This window comes from Dromaius novaehollandiae, chromosome 2, assembly GCF_036370855.1.
Source record: "Dromaius novaehollandiae isolate bDroNov1 chromosome 2, bDroNov1.hap1, whole genome shotgun sequence".
Classification (NCBI taxonomy): Eukaryota; Metazoa; Chordata; class Aves; order Casuariiformes; family Dromaiidae; genus Dromaius; species Dromaius novaehollandiae.
The window spans coordinates 168262023-168276072 of NC_088099.1; the positions used below are offsets into that span (position 1 = coordinate 168262023).

A 14050-nucleotide genomic window follows, 5' to 3' on the forward strand; every position below is an offset into this window, starting at 1 on the left:
TAAATTACCTGTTGGTACCCACAGCGTTTCTGAGGCTAATACAAGATGAACCATTATACAGCATTACAGGGATTTAGGAGAAGAAGGTTTCTTGGTCTAAATTATGATGTTAAAAGAGGGCTCTATGGCAATTAATCCTGATGGCAAATTTTACAATAATTGTTACTAGCGACACACAAAAACGTCAGGCTGGCTTTCCAGATAGCCGAGCAAGCTCTGCCTGGATATTTAGAAAGAGGAAGTAAGGACAGGGAAGGATATTATTAATCATTTTGGCTTTGCTTTTGGCAAACAGAGAAGTTATTCTTTAACTATCACAAAGGATGACCACATTTTATATGAAGTATGTACACCAAGGCAGGGACGCATGATGGACTAGGCAGCAGTGCTGGAAATTATTAGTGGGGTGCTCTTCGTCAGGACAGGCTGTGATAAAATATAGCTAGGAGCTGGCATTATATATGCATATAGACATAGCTGGGACAAGCCCGCGCAGATTTTCTGGGATCAATCACGATAGGCATCTTTGAGGGAGGGAGGAAAAAAAAATCCAAGCCCACTACCCCCAGTAAAGTACTGGAATAGAGAAGCCAGCGATGCTGCCCTTGAGAACGAAAACCTCAGCTTTTGGGAGAGGGATTTGCAGAAAGAGCTGGAGCAGGACTTGGGCTTCTTTGCCCAGAGGAAGGTGTTGATGTCCTTCACTGACCTTTCACGAGGGCCCTTCAAAACTGAACCCGGGTCTTTCTGCTTAGCTTTGGACCACTTCATAGCAGAGGGTGGGAGAAAACCAGGGGCCCTTCAGCCAGAGCCCCGTCAGCCAGGTAAACGGCTGCGTACGAAGCTTCCTACGCCGTCGCGAGCAGGCACCGCGGCCGGTGGGCGAGCGGGCCGTTGTCCCGGGGCGCACAGACCTGGCGATGTAGCGGCTCGTGGCTGATCTGTTGAGGCAGCTGGACGGCGAGTAGCCGGGACTGCTGGGCGTAGAGGTCAACCTCGCTGGAAGAAACGGAGGAGAAAAATCAGACACGTTCACAACTGTGCATTTTTAGGGGAATTCACGTGGTCCTTGGTATCTGAGGGACGAGCATATCTCTCTTGCTTGGAAAGAGGCACTAAAACCACAACACGCCAGAGCAGAAAGATGCTAAAAAGTTCAAACAAAACTCTACTGAACCCCAAGCGCAGGTGGATTTTTCGCATTTTGCAGAACTTTCACGTCTTGGGGAATGAAGAAAAGCCCGTGCGCAACCAAACCTGCCCTCCGCCAACCCACCCCGGCCAGGCTCCGTCCCCATTCAATGCAATTTTGGGGCAAAAGCTGTTTAGAAATGCCAGGATCCGGCGCATCATGAAGCAAATGTGACCATCAGCCCCACGTCCGTAATTCTGCATTTAGCCTTTCGCCATTCAGCAACCTGGGAAGGGGCAAAGCCTCATTTCTCTTTTGCATCCGCTGGGATTTACGCGGGGAAAAAAGAGGCTCTGGCATGATCCTATTCCTAGAAGTGCTTCCGTTGGGCTGAGGGTTATATTTAAAAACAGGAGCTGCAACGCGAAACACTGGAATGAGGTATCTCGGACTTGAATCCGAACTCTGGGACGCTCGCGTGGGCTCTTGCGTCCTGCGTCCCGCGTCGCGCTTCCCTGCAAAAGCCTCCCGCCGCAGGGACCTGGAGATGCGGCGTTGCAAGTGCTTCCTCCGGCGCGGGCACTCGGGAGGCAGCGGGAACAAAAGAAAAAAAAACGAGAGAAAAAAAAAGGCTGCTGGGGAGAGCATCAAGGAACTGCACATTAAGGGCTTTTTAAGTGATTGCACGCAGCGCAGCAGCGGCAGGCTTGATATTTTATATCTGGCACAGGGGACAGGTGTTTTTCTCTCTCTCCTTTTTTTTTTTTTCTAAATGATTTAGTCGCTTTGAGGTGCATCATCTGTAAGGAAACACGCAGCCCGTGCACACGGGGCCATCGCTCGCCGTGCATCACCCGGCCCCGACGCTGGCGGCTCTCGGCGTCAGCAAGCGGCAGCGCTGCAAAGCGATCGTTGGACCTAGCCCAGCCGCGAGACGCGGCGCGTCGCTCCGCGGGGACCGCGAGCTGTCATGTTCATTAAATGCATGATTACAGCTATGATTAATAGCGGGGCCTGCAGCCTAACTCCTTTTTTTTTTTCCCCCCCCTCCTGCCCGCTCCTCCGGAGGGATCCGCAGCCGAACAGCGCGGTGGCCTGGTCGCGGTGGGCCGTATCCGGCGCGTTTTTTGCAGCATGCATCGGCCCATCCTGCTCCCGACTTTTGCTTTATATCACAGCAAGGATGCAAATGGAGATTATTTGCAAAGACTTTAATAAGCAGAGCCTGAAAGGCCGGCGAGCCCGCATGGAGCGGCCAACGGAGGCAGGCGGGGGACGGAGCGAGTCTGGGCTGCCCGCGGTGGCTTTTCCAAGCTTCCCGTTATTTTTTCCTGCTTATCCAGGGGAAAAGGGCTCTGCTGGCAGCACCTAACCCCACCGCCCCGTTTCCCCCCGTCCCCGCCATGGCAGCCAACGCATCGCCCCCAGCTCAGCCGCTTTCTTGCTGAACACCAAGTTTCGAGGCTGGCGCTCGGGAAATTTATTCCTTTAATTATTAGGCGTTTAAGCGGGCTCCGCCGTTTCGGATGCTCAGCACTAGCAGCTGCCGGGGGTGATTTATTTCACCCGCCGGGCAGCGAAACCCCTCGCTCCAGCATAAGGTAACAACACGACAAGGGATGAGCTGCCGCGAAATAAAGGCGGCTCTTTGCGCTTCCCTGCCCCGGCTCCGGCAGGACCAGGCACGCGGCCGGCACCGGCACAAGCTCCAGCTTGGGCTGGTCTTGCGTCTTTGACCAAGGACTCTTCCAACACAAATGTCAGAAAAGACCTGGGACTATTTTTTTACTCTGATTAGCTCTGCAGAATCAACAGAGCCGCGCTAGAAAGCGCGATCAAAACCGTCCAGGATTTCTCCACCAGTGCTAAAAACGCGGTATTTTCTGCTCGCGGACTTTCCCACGGTGTGGACCACACGTGAGGCCGCAACGGAGTACCCCGGAGCCGAGCCAGCGTCCCGCTGCGCTTTTTCCCGGAAAATTGCAAGTTCGGGATGATTCTCCGGCAGATTTTTCTGCCCAGCTTGCAGCACCCCGCAGCTTCACGGCTCTTCTAGCAGCACCTCGCCATTGCAGAGCCTCACAGGGGCTCCCCGGGGCGGAGAGGGGCCCCGGCAACCCCAGCATCCCGGGGTTCCGGTCACGATCCTTTCCAAAGGAAACAGCCAGGAAAAAAAAAGGAGTATATTTAGGAAATATTTTAAGAAGAGCAGGCTGTGGACAGCATTCCCACTCCGATTGGGGCAGAAACCAGACTGTGTGGGACCTTTGGCCAGAGTGAGCTGCAGAGATTTGCCACCACCCACGGAGCAGATCTGCTCGAGGTGACCGACGGTGAAGACTTGGGGAGGCAAAGCCTCACCCACCGCGGCGGGGGCTTTCGGGGAGGGAAGGAAACCCCCAAGGAGGCCACAACAAATTCGGATGAACGGCAGAACTGCCAGGCAAAATCATAACCCAGCGTAAATCAATTCGAAGCTATTAAGTGTCCAGAGTGTTTCCCATCTCTCTGCTGTCCCCAAGACGTAGCGTCTGGCACCGGCGCAGAGCAGAAAAGCTGTTTTTTCCGCTTTTAAATGCACTTGGTGAAGCGTTTAAACACAGACCGTTCAGCAAACACGCGAAGACTTGCACACGGCAAGGACGCGCGAGTCCTACGCCCCGCCAGCCGCAGTTGTCCTAAAGCAAGATAAATGGGTGTATGTTGAATCCACCCTTGCAAAGGAGGATGGATTACGGCTACAGCCCAAAGACGACACGGCAACACTGACGCGCACCAGGAAAGGGAGATTTAGGGTTATAAACCGAGAGCGCCAAGTAGCAGGGGTAAGGGAACTGCTGCAAAATCACAAACATCTAAAATACACAGAGATTTCTATTCTATAGTAAGCAAACCCAGAAGGGACCTTCTGTCCCAAAGCAGGACTCATTAAACCTGCTTCCCCAAATGACACAGCCCTGGAGGAAGAACATGGACACGGTGGAAAGGGATGGAAGGACAGATGGTGGGATCGAGTCTCCTCTGATACAGGCCACACTGGGAGCATCTCCCTTCCCAGCATCACCCGGAGGATCTGGTCCTACCGGCTCTCGCCAGGGTTTACCGTGCCAGGACGGTGCAAGCCCTTAGCGACTTGGCCAAGGCTGATGGAAAGCTGCTTAGTCTGGCTTTCGCTTGGGATCTAGGTTCACATCTTCCCGAGAACAAAAAGGGGAAAACATACTTGCAGAAGGTCCCAAACTTCCCGGTGCAGTCCTGCCCCTTGCCTTTTAGTGAACCTTTTCTTCTTAAAGCAGCTTTAGGCCACCCAGGCAAACTAAAACCCTCGAAAATCACTGCTCTCCCCTTGCAAGGCTCAACTCTTCTGCCAGTTGCTTGCTACGTGCCGACACTGGTGAGATACGCGGGGAATTAGGAGGAGGCACTGCCTCGCATCTTTAATCAGAGACAAATCCCACAGCTAAAAGGTTATGTCGGATGCCTCTTTCCTTTCAACGCTTCCCTACAAAAGCGGGGCCGAGTGTTCGATAAGCCGTAAGCAAGCGTTGTTACAGAGAGCGACACTCAAAAAGTCCCGCCTGCACGCTCGATTTTACAGACGCAATCCTCTTACAGCCACAGTAATCACTTCTAGAGGCGGAGGAAGTCACGGCAACTGATAAGTCGGGGTGTTCACCCCTGCCCTGCGCAAAGCTCAGCACAAGCCCTCAGGACTCACCACTCACAGTCTCCTTTCATGCCGGTGAAAGGGTCTGATGGGCAAGTGGGGAGACCGAAGCTCTCAGTCCCCTGTTGCTGTAAGGCTCCACAAAACCATGGATGAACTTTGGTTGTCACCCACTTCACCCACCACATGGACAAAGCAGAGCAGCACTCATGTCCCAGGCTAACAGAAGCACTGTCACTGCACTGGTGCTGGTGACATGGCACTGAGGAACCCGTGAAGCAAACAGTGGCCATCATGTCTCCTTGCTCACACTTAGGAGACCACCTAAAATCCGCCCAGCAAAACGCCGAGAGCTGTGCTGCTGCCTCAATTTGCAAAAATCTTCCTGTCATATCTACGGCTCAACCCCCCTCCCAGACACTGCGTTCGGGCTGGCATTTCTCTGCCTGGTCTCCTAGCACCTAAATTAAACCCACTAATGAATCTACTGAAAATTAGGCAGCGGCTGGAGTCATCAAGTCCATCTCCTCACTGTAAGGCAGGACCACCTTTACCTATGTCCTCCTCAAGCAGAAGATCATGTAACCTGTTCTTTAAAAAACCCAATAACGGGGACATCACAGTCAAGTCAGCCAACTTCCTCCAGCCCTTCCTAATGCTCAGTCTTCAAAACCTCTCCTCCAAGCATCAAACCTGCAGTTTCAAGCCCCTTACTTCCTGGCTGATCCACCTGGCCGTGGAGAAGACATCATTCCCCTCCTTTGCTCAGCCGTTTATGAATATGGAGGCTGTCTCCTCCTCTTAACAGGAGGACTGCCCCGACCTGGATGTTCTCCTTGTTTTGGTGTAGCTGATTGATTGCCTTTGCCCCAAGGGTGGTACGTTGGACTCATCTCCATTAAAGGGCATCCCATTTTTTCAGGCTATTTATCCTATTTCTTACAATTGCTTTGAATTAACATGTCTCCTAACAGCAAGCGGCAGCTCTACCGGAGAGTCTCTACAGCTACTTAGAATTTAGTGCCTCATCCCATGGACAAGCATGAGGAGTTAAGAGGTTCAGACACTCCGGAAAATCCCACTGCTGGTAGCAAAGCTCTCGGAAATCCAACATCGCTGACGCTGAGCTTTGCTTGGTCTACCGAGTCCTGAGCTAGCTTTACAGACTTGTTTCCCAAGCCTCCGAATGCTGATTCCTCCCCACCCTCCTCCAAATGCAACAGCAAAGCCAAGGATTAGCAGCTTACAGGCGGGATCGCGGACTTCCGCGCGAGCCGTACGGACCACGCACACGCATGTCCCTACTTGCCTGCCCTGCATCTCCCTCTCGTGCCGCTCACCGGCCGCATGCACGCGGTAGCGGGGACTTGGTTACTCCTCGTGGCGACATTGCTGCTTGCTCCTAATCCTCCTCGTGTTTCCCAAACTCCCCAAAGCCGCTCTGTCCTCTCGCTGTCGGGGTTTTTGTGCCCGCCCAAAGCTCCTTCCCTCCCTCCCACGCTCTCTAATCTGGCTCTCTGGGGGGTTGTTTAAGGGAACCAGCCCAGTCGCCTTAGCCGACGGCTCCCACCACGGTTGCCTGCAAGGAAAAGGGGCAAAAGGAGGGAAACAAGCCATCGCTCGCTCACGTTTTCTGCCCAGGACACCCCACGGCACTCACACAAATGGAGGTGGACACAGTTTCGGGGGCTGCCCCTCTCAGAGGCACCGAGCTGCTTCTTTCCTCTCTTCATCCATGCTTTTCCACTGCATGTGAAATGACTCTGGCGTTAAATTGCCTCATTTGTATCATCACTCACTAATATATCCTTCTATGCCAACTTTCCAGCAAAAAAAAAAACCCAAACAACAGCACATAGCCGCTTGCTTTGTCTTTCCCAGCGTAATTGTCCCCAAAGCTCATCAATAAAGCAGATACGGAGCAAAATGTATTCGAGGCCCAGGCAGAAACTCAAAAAAAACGCTTCAGGCACTGTTAAAACCGGCGTCAGGTGCAGCAGGAGCAGACAACGCGCCTCTCTGCCTCCCACCAGAGTCAACAGGCAAGACTCGGATTTACTTGAAGATAAATGTAAAACCAGTCACCGCATCGAAATGACAACGTTTCACAGTCACCTGCAGAATGAGCCGCCAGGCACCCGCAGGTCAATAGGAAATGTAATTTGATGAGCGCTAACGAAGACATTTAACCTTGTGAGGCTGTTTCTAACTGCCTAAGACTTAGTTAAGGTTAAAAAAAAAAAAGAGGAGAGGGGGCAAAATTAACAGGGTTTCTCTACAGGCTTGAACCAAAGCTGCTACGCTCTGAGTTAAGAAAAACTGAATTTTTTTAAGCCAAATCGTCGGCTTCTTAACGCAGACCAGGACAAATGTTCAGGGCTCACCTGCTCTGCCGGGGCTTTTGGTGCTCTGGTCTCTGCCCCGGCCGGGAGTGCTGGAGGTCTTGGAGAGTTTGTTCGCCGACACCCTGTACATGACGCCGCCGATGCAGCGCAAGCCTTTGCTCCGCCACCGCTGCTGCATCTGCTGCGACTTGCTGCTCGGCGGCGACGGGCGCATTTGGTTTAATCCCGGGGATCTGCAAGGAAACGAGAGACGGAGAGGAGGTAAGCGCTGAACCCGGGAAGGTATCGCGACAAGCTGCTGCTTGACGGACAAACTCAAGAATGCGAGAAACACCCAGATGGAGACTCTCCCTGCTCGCAGTCTGGTACAGGACGTGGCGCTGGATGGCGGAGGAAGAGCTATCTGGCATTACATAGAGAAAAAAGGGATGCTCTTGCTCTGGACAGAGGGAAAGCTCTGATTCCCTGCTTCTTCCAGCTCTCACAGCCAGAGCTGATGCCCCAGATCTCCACAGATGGTCCAGGGAGTCCCATCAACCCACAACCCCTCAGCTTGCAGCTCCAGGCCCATCAGCAATGAAGAAATGTGCATTGGTAACACCACAGACTGGAGGAGCGAGCAGGAACATGGGACCTCCCCTGAACTGAACCGAGCTTAACGGCACTCCACCAGCTTTGGGATTTTGGGAGCTACCTCCAACCCCAGCTCTCGCAAAGGTTTTGCTGCAGTGGCCCGAGATGGCTGTCGTCCCCCGTCTATCACTGGAGGCCCAACACCTAGAACGGAGCCTGTGACCCAAGCTGGGTTGAGCAGGCAGCTTTGGGGCCCTTTCTCCAAAGGGAATTTGCAAATTTTGCAGTGAGGGAGAGGGTCGAGAACGGGGATACGACCCTCCTTCCACCCTCGCAGCCGGCTCCTTTCTGTACGCATGCTGCTATGCAAACAGCGCCCTTCCAGCCAAAGCAAATCTACTCAAATATCAGTCGTCTTAGCCGTTTAGCACTAATCCAAACAGTAATTTGTTTATGCAAATCAGAGCTCTAATTTTGTATTAGTACAAACTATGCTCATAATGCTATTAGCTGAACGTACGTACATAAAGCGTGCATTACTGAAGAATATCTGTAAATTAAGGCCTGCTATCCTATCAGCAGGATGCAAGCCCCGGAGAGCATTACCTTTAAATGAACATGTGCCGCAAAGCCAAAGAGAATTGTAAAACGCGATAGTTACATTTCTTCGCGCTTAGCGTGACAGGCTATTCATTTAGCGGGGCGGTTGCCACTGGCTACCGACCCTCGCAGAAATGCCGCGCGTCTCCACGGCGAGCACGGCCGCTCCACGGGGAAGCGTTGGAGGCTCCCGGGGCGCCAGCAAAGGAGGGATGCCCGCGTGCCGGCACCAGCGCCTGGGCAGGTTGCAAGCAGCTTTGCTGCCCCGTCGCCTTCTCCAGGGCCAAGGACAGCTTTGCCTTGCCCGGGGAGCGTGCAAATCTAGCGGGAGGATAAACGCACCGCATTCAAGGGCATCGAATGCTCTTCCACGAACTCCTCCACCCGTAAAAGGATGGAAATCAGAAACAGCCTCCCGGGCTGCAGGGCGCTGGGAGCAAACCAGCCCCCCGGGACCGGGCCTCCGCGACGTTCAAAACACAGGGCCTTTCGGCGGCCTCCTCTAGAAAACACTGCAGGAGAAAAGCCTCCATAAAGCCACCTACCCGGGGTGTTGGTACAGTTGCTTTTCCTTATTTAAAGCATGCTAAAAGGTAAACGTTGCAAAGTTTTCCGGGAAGATCCATCTGCCATAACCTGATACACTAAACAGGCGATTAAAACTAAGCAGCATGGACAAAACAGCGTTTTAGCCGCATCAGGGGAAACCGCCACCTGGGCTTAAGCGAAAACCCCGGGCAAGGTCCGATCCAGCCTGAAAGCATTCGCCTGCTTCCCCCTGCTCTTAATTGCAAAACCAACCACAACCACTAATAACCTTTTCAGGGAAATTCCCTGCCTAGAAAGCACCGCCGTGACTTATTTTGCACGTTGCAAACCTTGACCGGGTCAAGAACGGAGCGTTGCCTGCTCAGAGAGATGGGGCTGCATCCGCAACCCGCAGGCACAAATCCCCGACGCTCCCTCGACGCCTCTCTCCGAAGCCCACAAGCCTCGGGGTCTGTAAAAACCAGCTTACGGAAACACCCTCACTTCGGTTGGCTCTGTGCATCCCCGCTGCAAAAACATCAGGGAGTTGCAAACTAAAAAAGGTGGGAACAAACTCCCAGGGCTGCAATATCGATACGGTCTGACAAAACGGGAGCTGCGCGCGGTGCCGGGGGCTGCTCACGCCGACCTAAGCCGCCGGCTTAAGCAGCAGCTTGGCGCTTGAGTCAGGCTGGATTCGAGCTCTTCCCCCAAATCCTCCGCGCGCTTATTTTCTCACTTTACCGCTCTTGGATGAAGCGCGGAAGTGGTCGCACGCTGCGGCGGGCCCTGCTAAAAAGCCACCACTTATCAAGAGTTATTACCCCAGGGCATCCGACCCCACGGACGCGAGCAGAGGGTGAGCGCGTAGCAGCTGCTGGCAGACACCGAGCAGCAAGAGCGGCACGTTATAAAATATTTTATACTTTTAGAAACTGGTGTTAAAAAAGAAAAAGCACAAGCGAAGCGGAGCAGAGACGTGCACAGCCCGCTCGCCTTCCCGACAGCCCGTACGGATGGACCGTCGACTTCCCACCCATGGGCACCGCTGCGATGCTGCCCTCGAGGCTTTTAAAGGACTTCTATGAAAATTTTTGTTTTCCTCCCAAAATTGCAGACCTTGAGATGCAGCAGGACCAACCACAATCTTTATAACCAGTTTGCAGCTATTGCTTTTTTGGAGAGGTAACGACAACCGCCCCGATGCCCCAGCAAGGAAATCCCTGCACGCTGCCTAACGCCCGCGCGCCTCGGGCTCCCACCTGAAAATATTTATTTCTGGAAAAGTCAAAGTTAATGGAGGGAAAAGAAAAGAAAAAAAAAACTCTCGAAAGGAGCTGTAATCTGCTCCAATAGCCTTTATGATCCGCCCGCACCCGACGCGCAGAAGACGCGGGGCAGCCCTTTGCAGCCACTGCCGCCCAAAACCTGCGGACACCCAGTGTCTACCGCGGCGGCTGCGCTCTTCAGAGCGGTTGCAGGAGACGTAAGGAAGTGGAGCTGCACCGGCTGGGTGCGATGGCAGAGCGCGACGGAGCCATTTCAGTTGCTGAACGCCTGGCCACATCCGGCGTTTACTTCCAGGAGCCATAAGGGATCTAAAATTGAAGGTGAAAGATAAATCTGCTCTGTACGGAATAACGCCAGTCCAACCAAAGCCCATGCAGAAGAGCGGGCACTGCCTGGGCAACCAAACCATCCAAATTATGCCTGCAGAAAAATACCACTTTTGGAAACCGGCCCAAACACTTAAATTGTGGCTTTCCGCAAGCCCCAGCAGCCTCGTCCTGCCAGCATCCCCTGGGAGGCTGCGAGCAGGCAGGGGACCTCAAAAGCCACCGCGCGGCTCCCTCGGGGACCGGCCGGCCATGGAAAACCAGCCGCGGCAAGACGCAAGGATAAAATTAATGAGATAAGAGCCGGGCCTCGGACCCAAAGAATACGCTGGCCCTCAACACGAGGCCCTTGTAATTCCTTTTCGACGACACGAGCCCCGCGCGTCTGAAGAGCGCTGCCGGCCGGCCAGAAGGCCCGCTCCGGCAGGAAATTTCATTAACGCCGGAAAATAGGAAAGGTATTAAGCGTGGATAATGAAGGCCGGAGTGTGAACAGTGCCTTAAGATAGTCTTCTTTCTCGCCTTTGTAATGGGAGGCATGAACTTTCCCTTCAAATCCATTTCTAATCCATTTGAAATACTACAGCAAATTATCTCCCCTTCAGCCCGAGAGCGGCCAGCCAATTTACTCCGAATAGCGGTGACAATGCGCCAGGATTTATCGCCATAACCTTGAGGACGCGAGGGTGAGGGCTGTCGTCCCCCCCAGCGGCGGGTGGGCAGGGGAGGACGCGGTCGTGGCGACCACGGGGCAGAGGGAAGTGGTGGGACCCGGCGCGGCCGCTGTCCGTGGTGCTGCGCCGAGGCGGGTGGCAACGTCTCGGCGCCGGCACCGAAACCGGTCCCGCGCCACCACCCTCGGGGTGCCTCAATACCTGGGCTCTTCCACCTCGTGAAACGGCGTCAGCTTTGCCAAAATCCTGGGATTTCCATCACCGCCTCGCATGGGTCTGGATGGGGGAGAAAAGGATCTCCAGCGGCGCGACGGTGCTGGGTCGCTTCGCCCCTTCGCGATGCTCCGGGGGCTCCGAACGGAATGGAAACCCCCGAAGGGTGGCTGGGAGCCAGCCAGCGCCGCTGCCTCAGTAGCCTCCCTCTTGAGTAAACAGCTGTAAAGTCCCCCCAAAAGGGGAATTTCCAAGCCAACAGCTCAAGAAAATGAGGGTTAGCGGAAAGGAAGTCCGTATTCGAGGTTCAGATTTAGTAGCCGCATGCTACACACACACGGGTGGCCTCGCATGCAGGTATGAGAGCATCTGGTCCAAAGAAAACACATGCACACACATAAATACACCTATATTCTGAGTATCAGAGAGCCTGATGTATATATATTAAATAGGAAATCAGGAGAGCAGAGTAGAAACCTCCTACCCGCTTCTTAGCTGGCTGACACAGAGAGGATTTCTTGAGCTACAGGCGGTACCAGCGGCTGTTAAAGGATAGTTTGCTTTTACTGCTGGACACGTCCTTTAAGCTGAGTTTATGTGTTTTTTTTTTAAATAATCCTTAGGTTTTAAGAAATCGCATTTGCATGCCGACAGGAAGAGCGGATTGTGAGCAGGGTGAGCCCCCTGGACACGACCGAGGCAATGAGGGAGCCCGGCACGTCCCCTCCACGACGGGCCTGGGTAGCGTGGCTGCACCATGCTCAGGCACAACACAGCCTGGGAGAAAGAGCTGAGGTGGGGAAAAAAAGGAAAAAAAAGCAGAATAGCCGAGGCCCTCAGGGCAGGCAGCAGGATTTGGGCTCAAAAGTGCTCCTCAACCCTGCCAGCAGCCCTCCGTCTCCTGCAACCTCTCCCTTCCCCACCAGCAACTCCTCAAACAGCCATGCACACGCCCATCTCCATGGGGATGGAAACCATTCCTCTGAAGTATCTTATTTAGCAAATTTATATTCTCAGTATTGCTTTCTTGAAAATAAAAGCATTGGATATCAAGTGAATACTTCCAGCTTTAAGACCTAATGTATTTAATGCAATTGCAAAACTTGCAGAAGTTAAAGCAATAAAAGTTTGCTTTTTCTTAAAGTGAGAAAACAGGAGGTACCAAAAGGCTTGCTATTAAAGTTTGTCTCCAGCAGGCACCCAAAGAGGGCTTCCTTCATTGCAAACTACTTGTTCAATAATTATTCAATGTTTATTCAAATTGTTCAGTTCAGGGACTATGATATTTCAAAATCAAAAAAGTGACTGGGAGTTGAAAAGTAGCAAACCTGTGTTTCCTCTTCCAATATACAAATAACGCCAACAAACGGGATCCACTGGCCTTAAAAACAGTGACCAGCAATAACGTTAACTGATCTATAAACAATTCTCCATTTTTAACAGTTCGAATTATGAAATCTGTGTTCAGAAGCTCAGTCTGGACTCCTGGGTTTCCAGCACATTGAAAATAATTCAATAAACACTTTGAAAAGCTATCTCAGTGCTGTTCAATTGAATCTGCGTTTCCATTCAAATGCAGCTTGATGCTAATCTCGAGGAAAAAAATCAAGTACAGATCTCATTTACCATTTTCTAAACCTCAGAAAAATTATGAACCTCAATGAGCGCATATTAAGCTACATAATTGCCTACATGAAGACGTACCTATATGATAAATTCTCCTGACTCGCAAAAGAAAAATAGTTGCCAGTGTATTACAACGGTTATCAACCAACGAGAATAAAGACTTCACTCGAAAACCAGCTGGTGAACAAAGGTGTGGAACAAGACGAAACCAGATGATTTAAATCAAGAGTTTCCATCTTGCAGATTTAAATCATGATTAACCTCAGCAACGTAAATCAGCACCGCCTGCAACAGGGCCATCAAGCTCCCTCAACAGCCCCAGCAAAGGTAGGACCTCCAACATCTCCAGCCACCTCCAAGGGGATGACGACATGCAAAGCAGCAGCAGCTCTATGGTCCCAAAATGTGGTTTCCAGGGCAAGCAGGAGAGAAAAATATGAAGGCTGATGAAGGATGCACTGGGGGAGCTTGAGAAAAGGAGAGGAGGACTCCTGTCCTCCTCTTAGGCTTGGGAAGGAGCATCTCCAGCCCCTGAAACACTGGGACTCGAGGCTTCACGCCAGCCCAGCGTTTCAGCAGAAAGGCTTCCCCCACTAGCTATTGGACTGATGACTTTTTATTATTATTAGTTTTGCTCTCCTGTGTTCCCAGAGCTGGTTTGGGCTATTTTCAGCATGGCAGACATGAGCCCCTCTCCTCCTCTTGCCCCCAGCAGCCTCCCATCGCCAAATCTCAGCCACGCGCAAGCCAGGCTTTAACACACGTCGCTGCAAAGCCACCAGGCTCATTTGCAAACAATACAAATTGCCTTCGAAACAGGCAATATTTTCTCCACATATTTAGCAGCTTTCAGCTTTTCCCCCACATGCTCCTTGGCAGTACTATTATCCAAGCCATCTAAATGGATTTCTTCTTCACAGTTCAACCCATTACTTAATCCCGCAATCAAAACTATCGCAGTCATTTTTATGGCTGCATGTTATATAACAAACATTTGATTATACCTGCAATGCAGGGCTTTCTTTTTTTTTTTTTTTTTTGTGGTTTTCACATCTTCCACATCCCAGAAGTATGAC

At 52.2% G+C, this 14050-nt stretch overlaps 1 protein-coding gene across 1 annotated transcript in view; it reads right to left on the reverse strand.

Moving 5' to 3' along the window:
* ZC3H3 (zinc finger CCCH-type containing 3) overlaps positions 1-14050 on the reverse strand; it is a 142363-nt gene that overhangs the window by 40891 nt on the left and 87422 nt on the right. The window contains exons 5-6 of the mRNA XM_064507945.1: positions 7184-7377; positions 915-999 (exon numbers count right to left, since the gene is read on the reverse strand). Of these exons, the coding sequence (XP_064364015.1) occupies positions 915-999; positions 7184-7377 (279 nt within the window). The remainder of the gene's footprint in view (positions 1-914; positions 1000-7183; positions 7378-14050) is intronic.